This window comes from Gouania willdenowi, chromosome 4, assembly GCF_900634775.1.
Source record: "Gouania willdenowi chromosome 4, fGouWil2.1, whole genome shotgun sequence".
In the NCBI taxonomy this organism is placed as follows: Eukaryota; Metazoa; Chordata; class Actinopteri; order Blenniiformes; family Gobiesocidae; genus Gouania; species Gouania willdenowi.
Window position 1 is genome coordinate 30,534,340 of NC_041047.1, and position 22,460 is coordinate 30,556,799.

At 38.2% G+C, this 22,460-nt stretch overlaps 1 protein-coding gene across 2 annotated transcripts in view; it reads left to right on the forward strand.

Annotated features, from left to right (window-relative positions):
* Positions 1–1,683: 1,683 nt before the first annotated feature.
* The window catches only part of prdm5 (PR domain containing 5), a 70,669-nt gene continuing 49,892 nt past the window's right edge, over positions 1,684–22,460 (forward strand). The window contains exons 1-9 of one of the 2 annotated variants that reach the window (XM_028444843.1): positions 1,684–1,928; positions 9,062–9,145; positions 12,621–12,743; positions 13,529–13,694; positions 14,149–14,329; positions 16,660–16,752; positions 16,845–16,966; positions 17,510–17,589; positions 20,942–21,026. In XM_028444843.1, the coding sequence (XP_028300644.1) occupies positions 1,830–1,928; positions 9,062–9,145; positions 12,621–12,743; positions 13,529–13,694; positions 14,149–14,329; positions 16,660–16,752; positions 16,845–16,966; positions 17,510–17,589; positions 20,942–21,026 (1,033 nt within the window). In that variant the 5' untranslated portion in view covers positions 1,684–1,829. The remainder of the gene's footprint in view (positions 1,929–9,061; positions 9,146–12,620; positions 12,744–13,528; positions 13,695–14,148; positions 14,330–16,659; positions 16,753–16,844; positions 16,967–17,509; positions 17,590–20,941; positions 21,027–22,460) is intronic. The other variant, XM_028444844.1, reaches the window with a different exon arrangement.

Here is a 22,460-nt window from a genome sequence, read left to right on the forward strand (position 1 = left end):
AACAGCTGGGTTTTGACCCAGCTGTAAAATACTAAGGGTGTAACAATTCATCCATTAGATCGATGAATCGGTTTATATTCCTGCAATCAAACTACATCGATCTGTGCTCGGCAAGTTGGCCTGCCGGTTGACATTAATTTATCTAAAATAATTTTAAAAGGTAATCAATCGATTAGATAAATACAAAGAAATAATGCATTGGATTGAAGCATGGCAGACTTTATATGGATGTGTTTTTCTAAAGTGTTTTTAATATTAAAGATGTTATGGCTGACTCAGTCGGCTGTCTGTGATGTCACGCGGTGTGCGCCAGCAGACAACAAACAAAATGGAGAAGCTGGCGAGGGAGAAATTGATCAATTCACCTTCGGGGTCCAGTGTGTGGAAACAATTTGGCTTTTACATGACGGAGATATCCTAAAGAAGGATTGTGTCTGTTCTCTCCACCTTTGATATTCTTCTCTTAGTTACAAGCGATTTATCTCGACTGTTGTCTCTCTCTCGCTCACTCTCTCTCTATATATATAACTTGGTATGTAAGGAAGACTGCGCGCAGACTGAAAGTGGATCATGCGCAGTCTGCCCCACATACCGACTCACAGGCACCAACACGTTTGTGCCTTTATTCTGTTGCTTCTTCCTTTTTCCGCTTGCTTTGCTGTGTAACCTCCAAAATGGAGACTTCTGCTACTCTCACATCGTGAACACGCATAGATTTTTGACTTCAGCCGAGCAGCCAACAGTAAAATCCAAAACAGCTTATGGAGCACTCTGTTTGTAGAAAGATCTCTGATTGGCTGAAATCCAACATCACGCTCCTGGATTTCTACACTTCATTTACAGAGCCAAGAAAAGGAGCAGCAATTCACTGTCCACTCAGAACACTTTGGATTACAATATGCTCAAAGATGATTATTGATTTATGACTAAATGTACATAAAGCAGCTTTAACCTGAACAGACGTTGTTGCACTTAATTTTTTTGTTAATATTGTATTATTTTTGTGTTTAAAAACAAAAACAATGCAGAATATATATATATATATATATATATATGCTTTGTTTTCTTGCTGTTTGCAATTATTTGAGGAAAAAAAGATGATCATTATAGTTAAATATAACTTATGGGGAACAAAAAAGAGCTTTCTGCTCATGAAACCGCAGAAATATTTGAAACAAAACTTACACCGATGTTATTCGAACACTATCAGTGTGATATAATTAGTGTTCTGGACCAAAAGTTACTCAAAGTAGTGTTACTCAGTAACATTAAAAAAAAAGAAGTAATATTGTAAGACAAATATATTACATTTTTATCCCAGTTACTAGTAATATAAATATATTACAAGTTTAGAGTAACTTGCCCAACACTGCAGATAGAATATATAGAACTATAACCTGGTTCCCCAGTTTTCCATTTTATTAAATTATAATTGACAGTTTTTATAGAATTTTTATTGCAAATAACAATTAAAAAGTGAACTGTCAGAACTCAATTAGAATTTAATTATGATTACAACTTTTCAGTTATAATTACAATTTGATATCCGCCATACCTGTAATGAGTGTTTCCAGTAATAATCGAGGAGCCTGTGGTATAGTGTGTGATGTGTGCACAGCACAGGCAGCAGCTGATGGTGATCCCTGAGGCTGAATGAGAACAGGCTGCAGCGTGTTGCGCAGCTTCTGGTTACAAACTTTGGACCAATCAGGGAGCCGCTGGGCTCTGATGCAGCAGCACCAGCAGAAGTTCAACCTGGACCTCTGCACGGACAAACCAAAGCAGCCCTGCTCACTTATTCATTCTAATTAAAAGAAGCCTCCGGAGAGATGACAATGTTGGGTATGTACGTGCCAGACAGATTTTCCCTGAAATCCTCCAAGGTCCAGGATGGAATCGGTCTGTACACGGCGAGGCGAGTCAAAAAGGTTTGTTTTCTTTCACCGTAGCGACTTTATAACCAACTTTACACGCTTTTCTGCTCCTTTTCTGGACTTTCTCAGCTGTATAGATGCTATTTAAACTGGCCTGAGCCCTTTTCTAAACCGCTGTCAGATTGTGAGTGTGGGGCTGCTGTGACGTGAAGTGCCACGTCGCTACAGAGGCTCCGTCTGTTTCCCTGCCTCACTCTGTACAGACATGTCTGTACTTATACATTACCACAGTAACTAACTGTGTACTCATACAAACAGTCCCCACACTCACTGACAGTGGAGCTGTGAACCCTTCCTATCTGTCAGCGTTTTTTCTCCACAGCCTTTGAAAAACTACAGCTGAGGATGAGCATGAATACATCACAGTCTCACCTTGGCCACGCCCCCTCTATCAAAGCCCCGCACTGAGAGATGCGTTCACGGACCACTGTTAGAAGAACACCGTTCACTGACTGTGCAGAAAGCATGTCAAAGATCCGTTTGCCAGATTTAGCTGATTATTACTTACAACCGGAGAATCCTGGCACTATTCTAAATGAATACATACAATAAACATCCAAAAAAGTGAACAAAATCTGGAAGATTACTAAATTAACCAAAGCACATGGACAGGTCTGCTGCCATTTCCCCTTTTTCATCCTCTTATTTGTGATATCATCAGATTTAACAATTCATTTAAATCTAATCAGGAAATGCTTCAAGTTCTTTTTTTGGCAATTTTTTTGGGACAAGTTCACCACAAACTAACACTACTTTATTTTTTTGGAATTTATTGAAACAGGATTATATATGTAGCAGAGGCTGTTTTATCACACTTCTTACAATAGGAGACAATAAGTAGCTATATTTCACATAGAAGATCATATTAACTTACTATTGAAGTAATCACATATAAGTTGCATTGGTATTTTTGAAAAATAAATAAATTCCACTCATTGTTTTCAATTTGTAGATTAAGCCTTAGGGAACCAATGTTCTAGACAGAGTCAGGGGTTTAGGAGAGCCCGCCGTTTCACAAATGAAAAAGCATATGAAATTATGGAGAAGGTACTTATGATATGAAGAGGGGATACACTTTGACAAAAATGCAGAAAGGGGGTTCACGGAACAAAAAAGAATGAGAACCACTGGTATAAGACATTTGCTTTTATTTCAAACATTGCTTGATTGTAGTTTTTAATTTGATTATTTATACGTCTAAATCATATTTGGCAGATATGAGAAACGTTATCATACATGCATGATCCCAAGCCTCGGCGTTTGAAAATCTTATTGGACAGAGGCGTTATTTATTTTAAACCCATGATTGTAAGGTTAACTTAGTTGTGTATAGTGATATACAATAAGATGATAGGCCTAACTAGCATTGGAATATAGCTTAAAAAAGCAAACGAAAAACAACAACACACAAAAGCATGGAATCAAAGGAATGCTTTGTATAGTATCAATTAGGGATGTCCTGATACAACTTTTTCATTGCCGATGCGATACCAATATTGCAGCCTTGAGTATTGGCCGATACCGATATCGATCCGATACTATATCAACACAAATCACACATAATTTTATTACTTATTTTGTAGTGTGGAATGTTAGAAAAGGCTTGATCAAGTGATGTTTCTCAGAGAACAATAGTCAGCAACAGTAGGTATGAGAAAAACTGTCCCATTTATTATTGAAAGTGTCTAGAGTTACGTTTAACGTAGCTATAGCCTCTGGGACTATGGGTACGTTGCCGGACCTTTTCTACATGAGCGTAATGTGTTTTCAACGTGACGGGATGGCCGAGTGGTCTAAGGTGCCGCACTCAAAGATTCTTCCTTCCGCTAACGTGGGTTTGAATCCTAATTTAGACGTACACATTTTTTCATTTTAACATATTTAACATGGCAAATGCCACCTTCAAAAATACATATCCGACAAAAATAAACATTTTATGATATTTCCTGTGTTAGGGTTGGGGATAGGGTTAGGGTTAAAATAAAAGGGTTAGCGGGGTTGCTAAAAATAAATATGAGCAAAAATACAACTGACGGAACTTTAAAGGAAACATATCATGCTTTTAAATCCTTCCTTTTTACATATAAATCATACAGTTGTGGTCTATATAAAGCGGAACAGCAATGCTTGGGTCTGAATTCCTCATTATTATAGCTCCACAGACCCCTTTTCTACCCTTTTCTGATGTGCTTCAGAGAGCAACTCGTTTTGGTGCGGTCTCTTTAAATGCAAATGAGACACTTCATACCCCGCCCCCTCTCCAGGTTGTAGAGGTGACACTCGGTTCAACTCCACCCTGTTTGGCCATTTTTGTAGTTTGATAGAAGAGATACGATTATTTAGCGGTGCAGAAACTTTTTATTCAGAGGTTATTTACAAAATGTCAACAACAGAATACTTGTCCATCCAGCCTTACATGTTCGTGCCAGAGTCTGACCCAGCGGAGTGAGATGAAAATGAAGATGATGCTGAACCCTAACAAGTGAGCTAACACAAGCGCCGAGATAACGCTAGCGCCAAGCTAACGTCACGAAATGCATTTTAATACAGTATTTTCGGAGACAAAAACAGCAAAATGAAATGACTAATGAAAACTTTAGACTTAAATTAAATCACGTAGGCCATATCATCAAGGATCTAAAACGAGCACACAGCGTTAACATATGAAGATGGTGCAACTGCTAATGCTAACAAAACAATGACAGGGCCGTCTTATCATAACACTTTTCAGCGTTATTTACAGCTTACCGAAGTGCTCTGTTTGTCGTCTCCAAAGATAGAAGGAATTGAACCCTCAATCAGACAAAGTCTTTCGGTAAATCCTTCTTTATACTGGTGGAGGTTGCTGAAGCAGTCATCCTTGAAGTGCTTCGCGCACACAAAAATGACCTTACCCACAGATGTGGGTACATTTCTGTGAAAAATAAAACTCAACCAGGCACTTTGAAAAGGTTCTGATGCTGGGAGACGGTGTCATGAAGCGTGTGGGTTACTACATCCAACAACCAAACATTTTGATTTCTCCTCTAACTTCTGCATCCTTGAGCTTGGACTACAAAATAAAAGCGAGAAATAAAAATGGCGGATTGCTCGAAGTGTTGGGCCTGGAGTCAATGTCCTAATTTGGCAGTTCCGCTGCAAATACTGTGACGTTATTGTTAAAAAAAACGTAATAGAGAATCGAAAAATCGAAACAGATTGAAAAATATGACCAAAACAGAATATAAAGATATCAACGGAGCACCTGAAGAGACTAATTTGAGCTTTTCTGTATTTCTAAGCACTCTAAATATACAACAAAATGCATTTAAGGGCTAAAAAAGTGGATTTAGCATGATATGTCCCCTTTAAGTCACGTGGTGCACCTTTCATGTGACCTAAACTTTCCAATGAGGGGCGCTGCATATGCATAGAGTGGCAGTCTACGGATACATTTAACGTATCCATAGCCACGGCCTTTATAATTAACCAAATGGTTACATACATATTAACCTTTAACATGATATCTACAGTATTCTACAACTGAATACATTTAATATAATACATATCAGAGATTTTAGATGCAGTCCGATAAAATCCAATATTCGTTTTCTGGCTGGTATCGGACCGATATCCGATATCTATATTGGATTGGGACACCTCTAGTATCAATACCAGTGCCGCTGAAAAACAACCACCTGACTCTTTCAAAGAGATTAGTGGTGTCCCGATATTGAAATCAGAAATCCGTCCTATTGGCCTGTCTCTAAAATCCCAGATACAAGTGGTCCCGTCCAGACTATTTAATACTAGAATTGTTATTTTGCACTTTAAAAGTACAGTTTGGTTTGTTTTCATTGTTTTTTTAATGGTTTTGAGGTTATTTTTTCAGGGCTTTTTACTTTATTTTTAAATGTATTTTCATTCAATCTACTGTTGCTGAGTATTGTTGTCTGAGTAATATCACTTGATCGAGACTTTTCTAACATCCCACACTACAAAATACGGAATAAAGGTGTATGGTTTGTGCTGATATTAAATCATATTGATATCGCTATTGACCAATTCTCAAGGCTGCATATATATTGATATCGTATCAGAGGTGAAAAAGTTGGATCAGGACATCTCCAAGTGCTCTGAAAAATGTCTAATAGGAGGGAGGAAGACCTTTAAATGTCTTTGTTTGATATATTTTGAAATATACAAATGAGCCATGTCATGCTTGGATGATTAAAACAGTGTGGGTCATTTTGTCCTACTAAAGATAGGAATAATTTTGTTTCATAGATATTACCAACACATTAAAATGAAACCTGATGCTAATCCATGTACCCTTCGTTCTTTGGTTTAGTTTCAAAACCAAATAAAAAAATAGTAAAAACAGATCGTTTTTTTTGTTTTATTCATTTAAAACCAGAAACAGGAAAACGGAAAAACCTAAAACCAAACAAGCAGTGTTTTTCTCTTTTAAAATTAAATTTGCTTCTGTTTGTGTGATATTTGGATATTTCCGGGGAAACTAGGATGAGAACTTCATGTTTTAATCTCACCACACAGAATGACCAACAGACGGACTTTTATTCTGCTGCGTTTGATAAAGAATGATCTCGTATCATGTCGTCCACCTCACACCGATTATCTGCCAACTTTACCGAACAGTGTTAGGGTCCAAATAGTAACCAGATAAACTGGTGACTTTTGCTCCCGGTCCGGACATAAAAAGAAGCAACGCATAAGTCACATTACTGGTGAATTGAAACATTATTAATATGCAAATGAATCAAAACCAAAAAATGAATGTTACGTAAAACATGCACATATGTGGAACCAGAGGTGGTGTAATCAATCTACTGGTGCTCCTTGTTTCTTTTGATCAACTTCCGTGTGTGTTGACGGCTGCTGTTAGCGGTATTTATAACGTTCAAAATAAACATTTTACTGCCCTCAAAAAAGCTGTAATTGTTTTTGCAAAAGTGTCAAATAATAGAAGTTCTAACATCTATTGTTCCTCACACCAGCCTCACAGTTGATGGTCATTTACCAGTTTATTTGATACTATTTGGATCGTAACACCGTGACACGAAACATAAACGTGAGCAGCTCTTTACGAGCTAAAACATCCACAGACAGAATGAAAACATGAGCAGGACCAGAGAACTGCTGAAATAAATCCTTAACAGTCCTATTGTGTGAGGAGACCTGGTCCAGGACCTGGGGAGGGAGGTGCAGCGGACTTTAGTTCTCCCTCTAATTTCCCCGTAAATACCAAAATATCACACAAACAAAACCAGTTAAAAAAAAAAAATGCTGCTTATCTGGTTTTTGGTTTTTCTGTATTTCGGTTTTGGTTTTAAATCAGTAAAACTAAATAACCACTCAGTTATTTTGATTTGGATTTAAAATGGAATAACCAAAGAACGAAGGGTACACGGATTGGAACTTTTTTCTAAGAGACTTGTAGCCAGATGTAGATTTTATTATTGAATTTATTAGTCTTAACCTTTTTTAATCCTTTTACTCTTTTTAAGTGAACAACTAAAATTTCCCCCTGACCAAATAACTGGTTGTACCACAATTAAATGCAATAACGACATTAAATAATTAGCAATATGGTTTTTACATGGTTGTGGAGGAATAATGGCCTTGCAGAATCATTTTAATTCAGGCACATTTCTGTGTTTTCCAGCTCTGCCTGCCTGTTAAAGCTTATGCCACTACTTGCAATTACTTTTTCACAAAGGGCCTATTTTACAAGTAAAATTGAATTCAGCTTTTTGGTCAATATGAGTAATTACTAATTATTAGTAGCATGAATTACTTTTCTTTTTATACAGAAGAGGTGGTGTTTTAAAAAAAACATTTTATAATCTTTATTAGTAACAGGTATTCCCATCACGACAACAAGGTTTCATTTTCAATAGAGTTGTATGTTTTTCCAGGTAAAAGGAGCAAAGTAAGAGATTGCCTTATTGCCAAGATCTGTACTTACACTAGGAATGCTGTAAGTCATAAAGGCCTGAGAGTGCAGGCTGAAAGTTTGCTGATTATGTGTCATGTAGAAGGAGATATATGAGATCAAAAGTCCCATTTGTAAATGAAAATGTAACAGTGCATGAGCCTGATTGAGGATAGTGGTGACTAGTTAATATAGAGTAATATAAATTATATATACAGTATACACAGTATGGAGGGCACCAAAACTATCCAAGCAAAATAAATGGACAGGTATCAGTCACTGCAGGATCTTTACTTCACATATCCTTGATTTTGTGACCCATTTTTGTGGTATTTAAAATAATTGTGTTTTATTGTTTGTGATAAAAAAAAACAAAAAAAACCCAGAATAAATAAATAAAATTTAGAATAATAAAAGGTTTTTTTTTGGACAATTTGCAGTTAAGGATGACTGCCATCATGTGATATAGGCACGGAAAAATTAGAAGCCCTTGCAAATATTGTAAAATTGCTATCTACAACTAAATTATTTGGTAAGTAATTTATACAAAGATTGATGTTTTCCCCACATTGGATGATATAAAAGGCAGGATTTGAGTTTGACACATGTAATATATAGACAATGTCTCTATGGTCAATAGCTGGAAGGAAACTGGTAGCTACAAGTGGTTTCCTGGCTTTAAAATAAAGAAAGGATTTATTTCTAAAGAAACAAAACAAACCTCTAGCTTTACTGTCAATTTCTTTATGAAGTTTTAAATGCAGGGCTTAAAAGAGAGATTTACCACAAAGTAGATTCCTAAGTGTTTGTAAAAGTCCATAAATTCAACAGAAATGCATCAGAATCTCAGCTGGCTGATACTGACTGATGTCAAAGGCAAACTGTAGACGGCAAAAGACCTGATCAGCCGTGTTTGCGCAGTAAAGTTAAACCACTGTGTCATCAGGGTAAAATGCAAAAAAGCCACCACAATATTTTGACCCACATTATTGATGTAAGTGGCAAAGAGAATTGGTCCTAAAACCAAGCCCTGTGGCACACCATGGTGGACCTTAAGATAGTCCGAATTGCGATCATTTTGAATAATGAACAAAGTCAATAAAGTATGTGTTGTCTTTGATGTAAGTGTGTTTTACCTGTTTCACTAAGGCTTCCTGTTTGTGAGAAGTGATCCTTCTGTTTGTTTTTAAAGGGAGAAAAGTTTGGTCCATTTGCAGGTGAGAAAAAGCTGCCCAGTGAGCTGGATGAAAGCTCTGACACCAGGCTGATGTGGGAGGTGAACGCACACACACACACACGCAAGCACGCACGCACGCACGCACGCACGCACACACACAATTTAAAGAGTTTAATTAGAGTGATAGATAATTGTCTTTATTAATAATAATAATAATAATAATAATAATACATCAATTTTATATAGTGCTTTTTTGGACACTCAAAGTCGCTTTACAGAATTAAGGGATTATTCTTTCACTCCACACTTAGTGGTGGTAAACTACTATTGTAGCCACAGCTGCCCTGGGGCAGACTTACGGAAGTAAGGCCTTAGACCATCGGCCACTCCGACCACCACCAACACTCACTTACTCACTATATTCATACTAGACAACAAGTATACTCTTCTGCCACTCTAGGTCAAATATTCAAAGTTTACAAAACTAACACCATTACAATGGGTCACTGTGTGTCAGTGCAGACACTGCAGAGAGGGTTACTCATTTACTATTATTAAACTAATGTTTGAAGTGCAACTCAATCATTTCAATGCATAAAAGAGATAATTGAAAAAAACTGAAAGTATTTTAACGACATTTCCAGACAATAATGTCTATGCCGTTAACTGAAAGAAAATAGCGTTTCTACAGGAGATTTTGAAAAGGAAAAAAAAAAAAAAATAGTTTGAAATACAATACCATTTTGTACCATACTGGTACAAAAGAGATGTTCATACCAAGTGAGACTTTGTCACACTAGTATTTTAATATCTGCTGATTTGCCAAAGAAATTACATGGAAATATATATTTCTTTTTAAGAACTGGCCAATCCAGGCCATCTGTTAGATACATTTTGGAGGATTAAAACCAACATAAACAGAGTGATAAAGCTGTTTTTTTGTCTTCTCACATTCATCTTGAGTTTGGAAACTACTGGATACAATCGACTAACTAAAGCAATTCGAAACATTTAAATTGTATTGTGCCGTATTCTATTGGATTTTATTGTATTGTATTGTATTGCATTCTATAAAGCGCGTTAATAATTTCATGGTCCCTAGAACACCGGCTCTAGTCTAAACTAAACTTTTCCATTTGATTAAACCATAATAATATTTGGTATTCAGCCTCTGGTCACACCTATAATAATAGGCAATGTAAATTTGGTAAATATTTTATTAATCAGGACACGTATTGTTCATTATTGTTACTAATGATGATTAAGAACTGGCTGCAGACAAAAAGGTACACTTTAACTGGTTTGTATTTTATACAGTTTTTGTTCTAATCTTTCTCTCACTCACTCATCTGATACCACACTAGGGCCCTTATTTATCAACCTTGCGTGAAAATGGGTGTAAATCTGGTTGTACGACAGGACCAACGTGCAATTCATGAAACAATTGTATCTGACCAATCCCAGCGTACAAATGATTGGGTGTTGATAAATGAGCCATTTGAAGTCGACCGTCATTAACATGTTACGCCCTTAAATCTTCCTGGTTTGGAGGCCCCACCCACTGAGGTCAAACAAACACTGGCAATAAAATAAAGGAAATTCTCACATCTGAGGTGCGGCAAAGCAAATATGTGCTTTTTAACAGTGTGAAAAATGTGCAGCGACTTGCTGTTTGCTGCGCGTTTGCCCCTGTTAGCCGGCCACCGTATAAAAGTGCTCATATGTGACGTCTCCCCCGCTGTGTGCACCGCGTACAACTTCACAGCAGAGTTCCTGGAGAGTAACGGAAATATTCCGTTTATATCAGCATCAGTTGTCCGCACGCTTTAGGCAATTAATAAAACAAAACTAAACAAAAAATTAAAAAAAAGCCTTAAAGGTCCCGTTTGATGCTTTTTTCACTCATCTCCATTTGTTCGAAGAACCCCAGCAACATAGTATTTCAAATTCTTTTCCCAAACTTTTAGAGCAATTCTCAAAACGAGCTGATTTGCGGCCTAGTTATGCATATTCATGAATAGGCGTATCTGTAGGTTTTGACTCCACACACAACAGCTGATCACGAGCGGCAATCTTTATGCTATGCACACACTCTTGGTATTGTTTTCAGCCATAAAAAAGTTGGAAGCCGTCCAATTCCACAACCAAGTCCTTTGCTAGCGCTGTGAGCCACAAATCCGTAAACATCCCCATTATTTCCTCAGTTCACAAGCAATGTCGGGTCGCGCTGCATAGGCTGGTGTAGCATGAGCACGCAGTGCTAACAGCTGATGTGTGTGAACAATGGATCCGTGGCTCCAAGCAGTGACTCCCAACACGATCGGCAGCAGAAAAAGTAGTGCAGTTTGGGCGTCCAGTAGTGGAGTTTGCATTTACATATATGGCAATAAAGTATAATAATAATAACAATAATAATAATAATAATAATAATACATACATACATCTTATATAGCACTTTTCAAGAAACTCAAAGACGCTTTACAAGTTAAAACAGACAAACAAAGAATGGGAGTGCTATTGTAATATACAGTATATTTTATATTAAACCGCAGTGTTTGTTTTAGCTGTTAGATAGTTTGAGAGGGAGGAGCTCACATTCTAGGAGGCGTGTATTATGTCCATGGCTGGAGGATTGTCTGGAGGAGGAGTTTCCGGTAGGTGACGTCATTTGCCGGGCAAAATCCATCTCGCCCGTTTTGCAGTTGACATTTTACAAAATGTGGAATAACAAGGGAGGGAGGAAAAATACCTTTTTTTACTTTTTCCGAATGAGGCTAAATGGATGTATATCACTGTAGAAAAACCATTACAAAGTGATTTTTTCATCATACCTCCTCTTTAAAAATGACTAAATGTCGACCTTTGACTGTGTTTATTATGCCTTCAGCTAATTTCACCTATACTTTGTCATATTACTGATTAAATGCTGGAGCGCATTTTCAGAACTTTTAAAAACATGAATGATACACAGCAGCATTCTCCCGGTCCAATACAATGCTGCACTCCTGTGTGTATGAGTGTGTGTGTATGCACCGTTGAACGGCTCCTGCTCGGCCAGCCACATTTACCAACGGGGTTATATGGTATTCCGTGGATGGCAAACCAAAACAGTGGTATCAGTAATAAAGTGGGCTTTTTGGAAATTACATTTATTCTTGTTTAATTTGAATTAACAATCATTTAGATCTGTTCTGAATGTGTGTCTGCTGATGCTTAAATGACCGCTGAGGCTTGTTTAATACTTTTTTTTCAGTCTCAGTCAGATTTTGCTGTGCTGCACCACAAATCCAAATACTCACATTTGTGTACACGGGGTCAGACCTGACGTAAGTTCTGATCGTAGTGTACGATCACGTCAAAATGGATAAATACCGAGGTTTGCATGAATATGGTCGAACGCACGTCGTACGCTCAGATCTGACGTATGAACAGTTCATGAATGAGGGCCTAGGTGTTCAGATAAAAGGAAACAAAAATGGATGAAGATGAACCGTCAGACAAACACAGCAGAAGCTTCATTTTTACTCGTCTCTTTTTGTACACTGAACTCCTTTCGTTTCATTTATGTCCTCAGGTCCGAGGCAGTAAAGGAGACGTGCTGTATATTCTGGATGCCAGTAATCCTCGCTACGCCAACTGGTTGCGATTTGTCCATCAGGCACCTTCACATGAGCAGAAAAACTTGGCGGCCATTCAGGTACGTTTTCACAGGGCAAATGTAAGAAACATTTACGAAACATATTAAGACCATGTTATCAATGACTTAAAACATGGCACAAACCACATCCTACTTTAGCGATCAACATTGTAACTCTAATCAATGCATGTTTTCATGACAGATGAAGAGTCTAGTGAAGGCCATATGTGCGTACAACAGTTAACATGTATGTTGAACTTTCTTTCCTCTGTTTTTGAACTTTTTGGATTCATATGTAGTCATTAAGAACGTGTTGGGGTTGTCTTTGTGACTCATGCACTCACAATATGCTCTGGGTCTGGAAAATGTCCCATTTTGCCTTTCTGTGTATAACATAGACAGGATTGTTCTGTGATAGAGAAAGAAAAATAAAAGAGGCAGGAAGAGAGGAAGAAGCCTTCAGGGTCTCAGGGTCAGAATCCTGCCATTAATACCCTGAGCTGATTGGCCGTTCAAAGGTCATGCAAGTGTGTTAAATCTCTGCTTTTCATCAACAGTGACATTTATTGTGTGGCCTTCCTCTCCCTAGTGATCATTTATGTATATTTAGAATCCCATAGTTAACGACGCTTTGATTTTATTAACCCGACCTTTAAAGATAAGAAAGATAATGACAACATTTCTAAGATATGAGCTTCTGACCAAAGACCTTGATCAACCTTTAATGGCCTGTTTTCATGGTGTAATGAATTTATCTTCCTGTGTGTGAACAACAAGTCTCAAACATCTCGTTGTGTAGGAAACCATTCGGGTTTTAGGTGATTTGTTCACTTTTTGTTTCATAGGATGGAGAGAACATTTTCTACCTGGCTGTGGACGACATAGAGACGGACACAGAGCTCCTGATAGGCTACCTGGACAGTGACATGGAGGAGGATGAGGAAGAGGAAGAAGAACTCATTAAAGATGAAGATGAGAACAGCAGGGAGGCCAAGCATCTCGTAGAAATGGGTACCAAATATGACCTTTTTTATGAAAACATATTTGCACCTCTGAGCACAACAGTTATTTCCTGTAATGTTGCTCATTAATAGTTATCGATTGCTTTATCGCTAAAAATCTAAATGTATCACTTTTGTTATCCTGTTTTTTTTTTTTTTAATATTTATTGCTCTGTATTTTGCTAGTTTCAATGTATGAATGTATTAAAACAGAGTTGAATTTTAAATGATCTAATGAAGAGCAATGACAGGCACTTCTTACTGTACATTTATTATGAACCGTCTTAAATGGCTGGGTCATTGGAGGTAACTGTTATCTCCTTTAACAAATAGACCACGATAATAGCAATCTTATCTGAGACGAGTGGAAACACGCCCTTAGATGTCTGCTTTACATTCATTGCATTTGAGCGTGTGCGTGTGTGTGTGTGTGTGTGTGTGTGTGTGCGCGCGCCACCCCTCAGCAGAGCTTGTTATAAAGAAAGAGGACCACCCCTGCCTGCTGTGTGAGAGCAGCTTCCCCAGTGAGGAGATCTTGGCGGCCCACCTCCAGAGTCTGCATCAGAGGCCCAGCACAGAGGAGAAGGAGTTCAAATGCAGGAACTGCGGCAAGAAGTTTCCCATCAAACAGGCTTTACAGCGCCAGTGGGTCCCTTTGTAGTTTTTCCTTGATCCCAACAAACCTGACACCACTGAGAATCACAGTCTATCGTAAAGGTCCGAGCTAGATTATCACTAAGTGCAGTTACATGGACACTGTCGTGTGAACCATACTGAAGTTGTTTCGATAGAAGGATCGGATTGTTGCAGTTACATCAGGGGTGTCAAACTCATTTTAGTTCAGGGGCCAAATACGGAGCAGCTTGACCTCAAGTGGGCCGCAGATTTTATGCAGGAAAAGTAGTACAGTAATTCCGACGATATGGTGCCTTAGTTTGCACTTCTACGTATGCATGAAATACAAAATATCTACAAAACTGACAACATCCAAGTGAGAGATATTGGTCTCAACAGGATCTCCACTTTTATATTTCCTTTTATTTTTTGACCAATTTCTTATAAAATAAGGTAAATATGTAGTAAGGAGGAAAATTTGAGGAAAATGTAAGTACTTTGTAAGAATTTTGCATTTTTCAGGAGTTTAACATTAAAAATGACTGGAATTATGCAATATAAGCACCGGTAAAACTGTGAGTCCCTGCATATATTGTTGAGTTTCATTGGGCCATGAGTTTTAGTACATGTGTGAGTTACATGAACATTATTGTGCAAAGTTGCTGGTGACATTTTGGGTCGGCGGGTCATTGTGGTAAGTGCGAGTGTGTCCTGTACAATACAGTAAGGCAAATTGATCGGCATTTTTTTGTTCCTCGATGACTGAGGAAAAGAGTAAGTTAACAAATAATGACTCTAGACTCTGGACGGCTCCTGCATTAAATGTCTCGAAAAAACGCACTCTAGAAATGGCAGAATATGAAAGTGACAGAATTTAGACAATTCTTGAAAATATACGTGTCTGGACACAAAACCTTGTCGTAATCAAACCCACTTATTTGATTGGTTACAGTCATTATCAGTCTGTACAGACTCATCAAACTAACACTGTAAATACGCTAATTGTAGACCTAGCTACACCCAAAGTAAGGCACAGATTCCAATCTTTTAAAGCTGCACTACTTGAATCTTGAACCATGACAGAGGGGCATGGCTGAATTTGAACTGTAAATCCTGCCCCCCCCTCTGATAATCCCTCCCAGTCTCCTCCTCTCTGGAAGTGCACAAAATCGAGAGCTGAACGTGCACTACCGGTAAAACACGTCACCATGCAAAAGGATGCACACAAAATATAGGGAAATGGAACATTAGATTACCCGTCTCGAAGGAAAACAACCACTTGTGCATCCAAAGTTTGTCCAAGACTGAAAACAAGTTCGCACCGTGCACGCGCTTCACTATATATCGCAGCAGCCAATGAGGAGGCTCCTTAGTGGGCTCTGCTCACCCCTCCTTTCTCTAAATCCTGTGATTGGAGCTGGAGGAGGTGACCGCCAAGATTTTGTCTTCTGGGGTTTTATTAACTAAAATATTTAATTATAATTATAAGGCACTAAAAGCACGCAGACATATGATTTTTTCAGAAATTGTTACTTTTACGATATACTATACGATGCTAATAAGAATATTTTTTTTAATTAAAGAAAATAATTTTAGTACACCAGCTTTAAGTAGGAAGTTTTGGTGTAAACTGACACAGTATAACTTTTGACTGTCCTCGCTTTCCCCGCTTATCAACTTGAAAACACACGTAGGAATGAAATAGCTGTCAACCCGAACAACGTTACTCGACTTGCGCAACTTGTACATAGTCGAAACACACAAATGACTACACACAAACAGTAGGTGATATGGTGAATCATCAAGTTTTGTCAGAACTATACTCGGTTTAGGCTATCGTCTGATCTTTTGTTGACAGCAGTAAAATTCATAGATCAGAAGACTTTCCACCAAACGTAATTACGAACTTTCTAATGTATTTGGCTGATGTAGTTCCATAATGCATTTCTAGTTGGATGATAGTATAGTCCACCTTTGATAAATTCAAACTATAAGAAATTAAGTGCTAGTTAGCATAAATGATTTAGCAAAATAGCTCAGTAGCTAGTTAGCTAACAAGTAGCTAACATACCATACTAATCAATGTTCAGCTTTAAAATGAAGGGTAATCTTTTGTACTTTGTTGTTTTAAAGAAGTTTTTGCCTGCATGTACAAAAACAAGTAAACTGGCACCAGCTTATTAATATAAATTATTACACAATTTCCAATTTTCTTAAGTAGGGATATAAAACACAACAACAAAAACAAAAACAGATTTCAAATATTTTAGTTTTCAGATTGAAGGAATATTGCTTTTTCATCTTCTATCTTTGAGATGCTTTCTCTTCTGATTTTCTTTTATTTTGATTTTTTTTCTCAGTGTTTTGCATTGTGCTGAGTCACTGGATCTACTGGGTGATTCTAAAGCTCACCAGTGCGCAATTTGCCACAACACATTCAGCTCAGAGTCAAGGTAATGTCCACTCAAATGTACAATAACAACGAATATGATGAGTTTTCTTTTAAAACAAATCTTTTATTGTCTCTCGTGTCCTGCGTGCACAGTTTTGAGCAGCATAAGGAAGCCTGCAAAGGAGACGCTCGTTTCATATGCAAAGCAGAGAGCTGTGGAAAACGGTTTAAAAGCAAGGACGCTCTCAAGAAACACAAAGGAAATGTTCATACAGGTGGACATCTGATTGATGCACTTATTTCATCTTTTCATCTTGCAGTGTGTTCTGTGATTAACGTTGCTTTAGCAGTCTGAGAACGGCACTAACAGCTCTTGCCCTCGATGGGTTCAAATCCATGTTAACATACTATCTAATTGCTTGTGCTCCATAATTGCTGACCTGTGTGTTCTGGGGCAGCTCAGTCTTCCAGATAATTTGACTTTCGTAGCTATTTATGATGGTATGTGGGGCGGCTGCAATCCACGTGAATGAAGTATCAACTCGAGATTAGGACAATCATCTCAGGCGCATACAGCTGATATGTGTTTTTTCTGCTGTGGCGTGTGTGTGTGTGTGTGTGTGTGTGTGGGTGTGTATGGAGTCAGGGAGGGAAGTAGATCAGACGTAGCAGATGTGGGTCATGTAATTCAGACTTGGATAAGGATGCCGGGGGTTGAGGGTGCATTAACTAACTGGTCCCAAAATGTTGGAAAAGTTTCTGTGATCGTGAACACGTTCCTATTACTTGATAAATGTACTTATTCTCTTGCTTTATAGGAAGTTCACGTCGGAAACTCACGTGCACTATCTGCAACAGGAAGTGCTCTTCTTCGTTGAATTTACAGGAGCACAGAAAGGTGAGGACATGTGTTGTATTGCTCCCTTCACTCCAACCGCAGATTTTGCCTTGAATCAGCAGGGATTTAGTAAAGCTCGCACAGTTTAGCCTGATCCATTTTAACCACGATGTCCTATGGCGCAGTTTCCCGCTGTACGACGATATCTGTCACACTGCCGTGTCTGTGCAGCCTCCTAATCTACGGCCTTGCTTCTCATGCTCCAAAGCTTTGTTATTTCCTCCTTATGATTGGGTTGTTATGAATTTATTTTGACTGACACAGAGCAGAGGGAAGGTTTCTTTTTCACGAGCTCATCCCACGGTTCCTGTGAAATCCAAGAGGCTCTGTTGGCAGACTGCTGAGACTGTTAACCTTGGCGTCGGACTTCTCCCTCCTAGTGATGGATTTCAGATTCAAGCACAGCTGTTTAAGTGCTTTTTAAAAGCATTTTCAATCATGCAAAAACTTGTATTTTAAATGTACAAAGACTTTTTTAGATAGACCACATTCCTCTGCTGCACACTAAGTAAGCTCAACGGTCCTAAATTTGTCATCGCGCGGACATTCCTTCAAAATAGGAGCATATAATTTTTAATAACTGTCATGTATTAGGGTATTATTTGGTGATTGCACTGACAAGAGCTGCTAGCATAGGTTCATGTACTTTCAGACAGTAGTGCACATGTGTTGATGCCTCTGTATGTGTTTGTGCTTCAGTTTGTTATTTATGAGACACACAGGAGTGTGTGAGTGTTTGCTATTGTGAATTTTAGCTTCTCTGTACGTTGCTGAGCTGCACATGTGGGGTGATAATAGTCTCTCCGTTTGCAGGCTTCACCTAACCAAACATTCTCCATCAGAGAGCCTCTGCACTACAAAGCTGGATGTAGATACGTTCATTTAAGCGAGTTGATATCAGGGTGTCTATGTGCACGTTCCTGTTACAGCAGTGGAGGTTTCAGCATCAGACCAATCACAATCACGGAGAAACACTGGTGTAGAATAACTTACGTCACAATTGAGGAATAATTCTTTAAAAATATGAAGAATTAGAATCCATAAGAGCTCTGTCCTGGACTGGTCTGGTCTGGGAGCACGAGCGTCTTTCACGGTCAGACGTAGTGGGTGAGAGGGAGTGTAGATCTGAATGAGAGATTCCAGGTAGGAGCTGATCTTGTGCAGAGGGAGAAGGAGGCACGTACACGAGTACAATGAAAGTAACTCAAAGTCATTTTAGAAAACGAGAGCCAAAATTTTAAATAAGTGAACCTAAACATGGAAAATGAACATGAAACAAACCCATAGACCATAATCAGCAAATGTGTGTGCACTGTGCTCAATTGGTGACCATTCTATGGTGCCACCTGTCCTTTTACCTCCTTTTGCCACCTTTAACTTCGTCCTATTTATCAATGTAGATTCACATTTTTTAGCATGTTTCTCAAGTTCTACCAACTACAGGCCAACATTTCATTAAATTGAGGTGATATTGCTTGTTTCTAGTACCACAGATTTTACTGTGATGCATGAGTGTAGTCGGTTGGTTCTGCTATTGATTAACAGGAGTGCGAAAAAGCTTTAGAGATCTAACAGTCGCTAAATGAGAGTAAATAATTTGTCAGAGGACTAAACACTTGTATAAGTAAAAGGTTTTATAAGGGACCAGCAGAACTGGTTTGTATTAATAATTAGAATCCAATAGGTTTTTAAAGTCCGTGTAAAGACATTTTCTTCTAAACACATTAAATAGGTCATAAATGTATTCATTAACACATGCACAAAGCCATTCAACCATTTATAATGTAATTGTGGAGCTAGGCTTCACAAACTGTGTTTGCAATTTCTTGTTCAGGATTTAATGGACGGGTCAGAAATCAGGGCCGCGTTACGTAACGGAGCCCTGATTAGCATAAACCCGCCCCTTCTGCGGAAGCACACCAAACTTCTGCGGCCTCCAGCGGGCGTGATTCGGCCCCTAGCGAAAACAAACCACATATTCGGACTCGAGGGAATAAAACGCATCCGCTGGTGCCACATTTTCAATGAAATGAGCAAGTTTATACACCGCAATTTTGTTTTTTGACTCTACCCGGGAGAAATGCACACATTCCGACTTTTCCGCTGATACCTCGTTTGGCCTGATCCCAGCAATTTTGGAAGCACTATTGATGCTGGAGCCACTTTCACACTGCTCTCTCCCATAGACACAGTAAAGAGGCGGTGCCCTTCCCACGCGTGGGCATGGTTCCAGCACCTCTAACTGACACGCCCCCAGCATCTCAGAGAGAAGTGCTTGTTTTTCCATGATTTTGAGACCTATTTTAACATACTACTGATTTTTTTCACCTTTCAAATTTGGCTCAGTGGTCAATGACACATGTTTCTGTGGCGTGACAAACTCAGAATGATACTATTAGATGGTGTCGAGGGTGTAAGTTGGCTCTAACTTGTGTCATTGGCTGTCCTTCATTAATGATAACAGCAGGTAATTAGGAAGTTCTAATCGTCTGCCTTCAACATTTATCATCCTGATTAATCAGTGAAGACGAGCTCATTTTCAACATCTTATTCGTCATCACTTTTAACCTCTGCAGCCTTTAATGTCACCTGGATGTTGTGATATGTCCATGCTCTCCTGTTTCATTTTCACCACCCCGTGTGTTAAAATAGAAGTGTGAGATTTGATGTGTGGTTGCCTCACGTGCAACAGTCACTTTGTTATATACTATGAAATGATTTAAAGTCTAATGCAATTATTGAAAACCAGTGTAAAAAATTGTCAGAGAACAAAAAGAGAAAGACAGAATATGAACAATGGCCTCTATGTTGGAACAGAAATCGTGTGTATTTTCCAAAATAATTGATTCTGTTCATTGCAAAGACAAGTAATCATAATTTGGGAACATTTCCAACTAAAATATTTTTGCTCATACTCTTGTTTCAGTCGAAGCACAAAGAGTAGAGAGAGTTATTCCAGTGGAAGAGCAATCAAACTTGACACAATGAGATGTTAGCTGTAAAGCAGCTTAAAACTGCCATTATCATCATTTAGCTGAAGAAGCTTTTGCAGAAGCAGCCGTAACAAGAGGAGCTGCGTCTGCATTAGCATATGCTATTGAAGCTGGACGCCGGGGAACTATTGAGTGTGCAGTTATTAGAGCTTCACTCTGAAGCTGTAAAGGGATTGGAAGTTTTATCACTTTAATTGCTTCTCAGTCAGTCGACAACTGTCTAATAAAGACAGACCACAGTGTGCTTGACTCGACCCTCACACACTGACAGCCTCCAACGTTTACAGACCCTTCACTTTCAAACATCAGCAGAAGCCTAAAAGTTAAGAACTCCTCTCCTGTTTGCTCCTGTGTTTTAGGTGCATGAAATCTTTGAGTGCCACGCATGCGACAAAAAGTTTATTTCAACCAATCAGCTGAAGCGACACATGATTACACACTCAGGTAAGTGCAGACCTCGGGGTATTTCAGGAAGGAGGTTCAACAAACTCTGAGTCTATCCATAAACTCTGAATTAACATACCTCGCAATGAGAAACTCTTGAGTGTCCGGTTCCACTACAGCTGGTATGTAGTGGGTCAATCAACTTTGAGTATGTAAACCTTGAGTTAATCACATGCAGGAGCATGATAAAAGCCATCAGCAATGGAGCAAAGATACCACGAGCTACCATGGCAACGAGCCGGAAGAGAGTGACTTTTTTCACCCCGATGGAGCTAGAAGTTCTCCTGCTTTCTGAAATACCCCCTGCAGTCTCAGAATCTACAACTAATCAGTTTAACTTTTCTTCCTATTTATTCAATGCTTAATCATAAGCCTCACTATAAGCGTAACCCTAACCACAACCCTGTCTTCATGGATTTCATTAAGCAATCATGCACTTTTATATTATTTAAACTTCTTAATGTTTTAAATATTTCATGTCTCATTTTTTGGTATTCATACAATTAATAACAAATTAATATTAATTTGTTACAGCTATAGAATAATGTTTTACTTGAGTTTTTATGGGTTGATTACTTTGTAAATAGTTGTACATAATTTAGTTTTACTTTTATTGCACTTCACCCACAGAACCACCAGTTCTGACACCGCTACATGACATAAGTTCTCTTACCATCCCTAGTTTTTCTAACTCTGACCGGTTCCCTTATTCTAAACCTAACCCCTCATTCCTGACCCTTACAATGCACCCATTTAAATAAACCCCCTCCTAACCCACCCACCCATCCAAACAGTGCACATGTTCTGTTGTTAGTCCCCTAAAGTAAACATAAACCAATTGTAATGAGACTGTGACTGGGATTTTATCCTGTCCCTAGTGTCCCCCTATAACCTATGTGGAATAGTTTGTCCCAATGTTTGTCTGTATCTAATAATTACCATCAATGTTATAAGGGTTTATATCAATACAAACTACAGAAACGTATTTATGTACCCTGCCTTATTTTCCACTTCTTTAGCATGTTTCTTTGCATGGAGCACTATTGATTTTTCTGCTAATTTTAGTGCACACAATGTGCATTTATCAAGCAAATGTTTATGTCTGTGCACGCTGTCCTTCAAAAAAAAAAAAAAAAAAGAAAGAAAAAAATAGAAAAAAAAAGAAAATATTTATGTATAGTGTATTTATACAAATAGTCTGTCATTTTGATACAATTTCCAAAACAGACAGTTAAGTATTTAATTTTAATCCACAGAGATGTTTTGCAATGACACTTGTTTTTGTGTTCTTTTATGACTGTAAGGAAATAAATGAAATAAATAGCATAGCATTCTGATTGTTTGAAAGTGTTTAATGTGATTTTGTTTTGGTAAATGTAATTCATCTTAAATGTATCTTATATGTTTTTGAAAGTGATTTCTTTCAATAAAAAC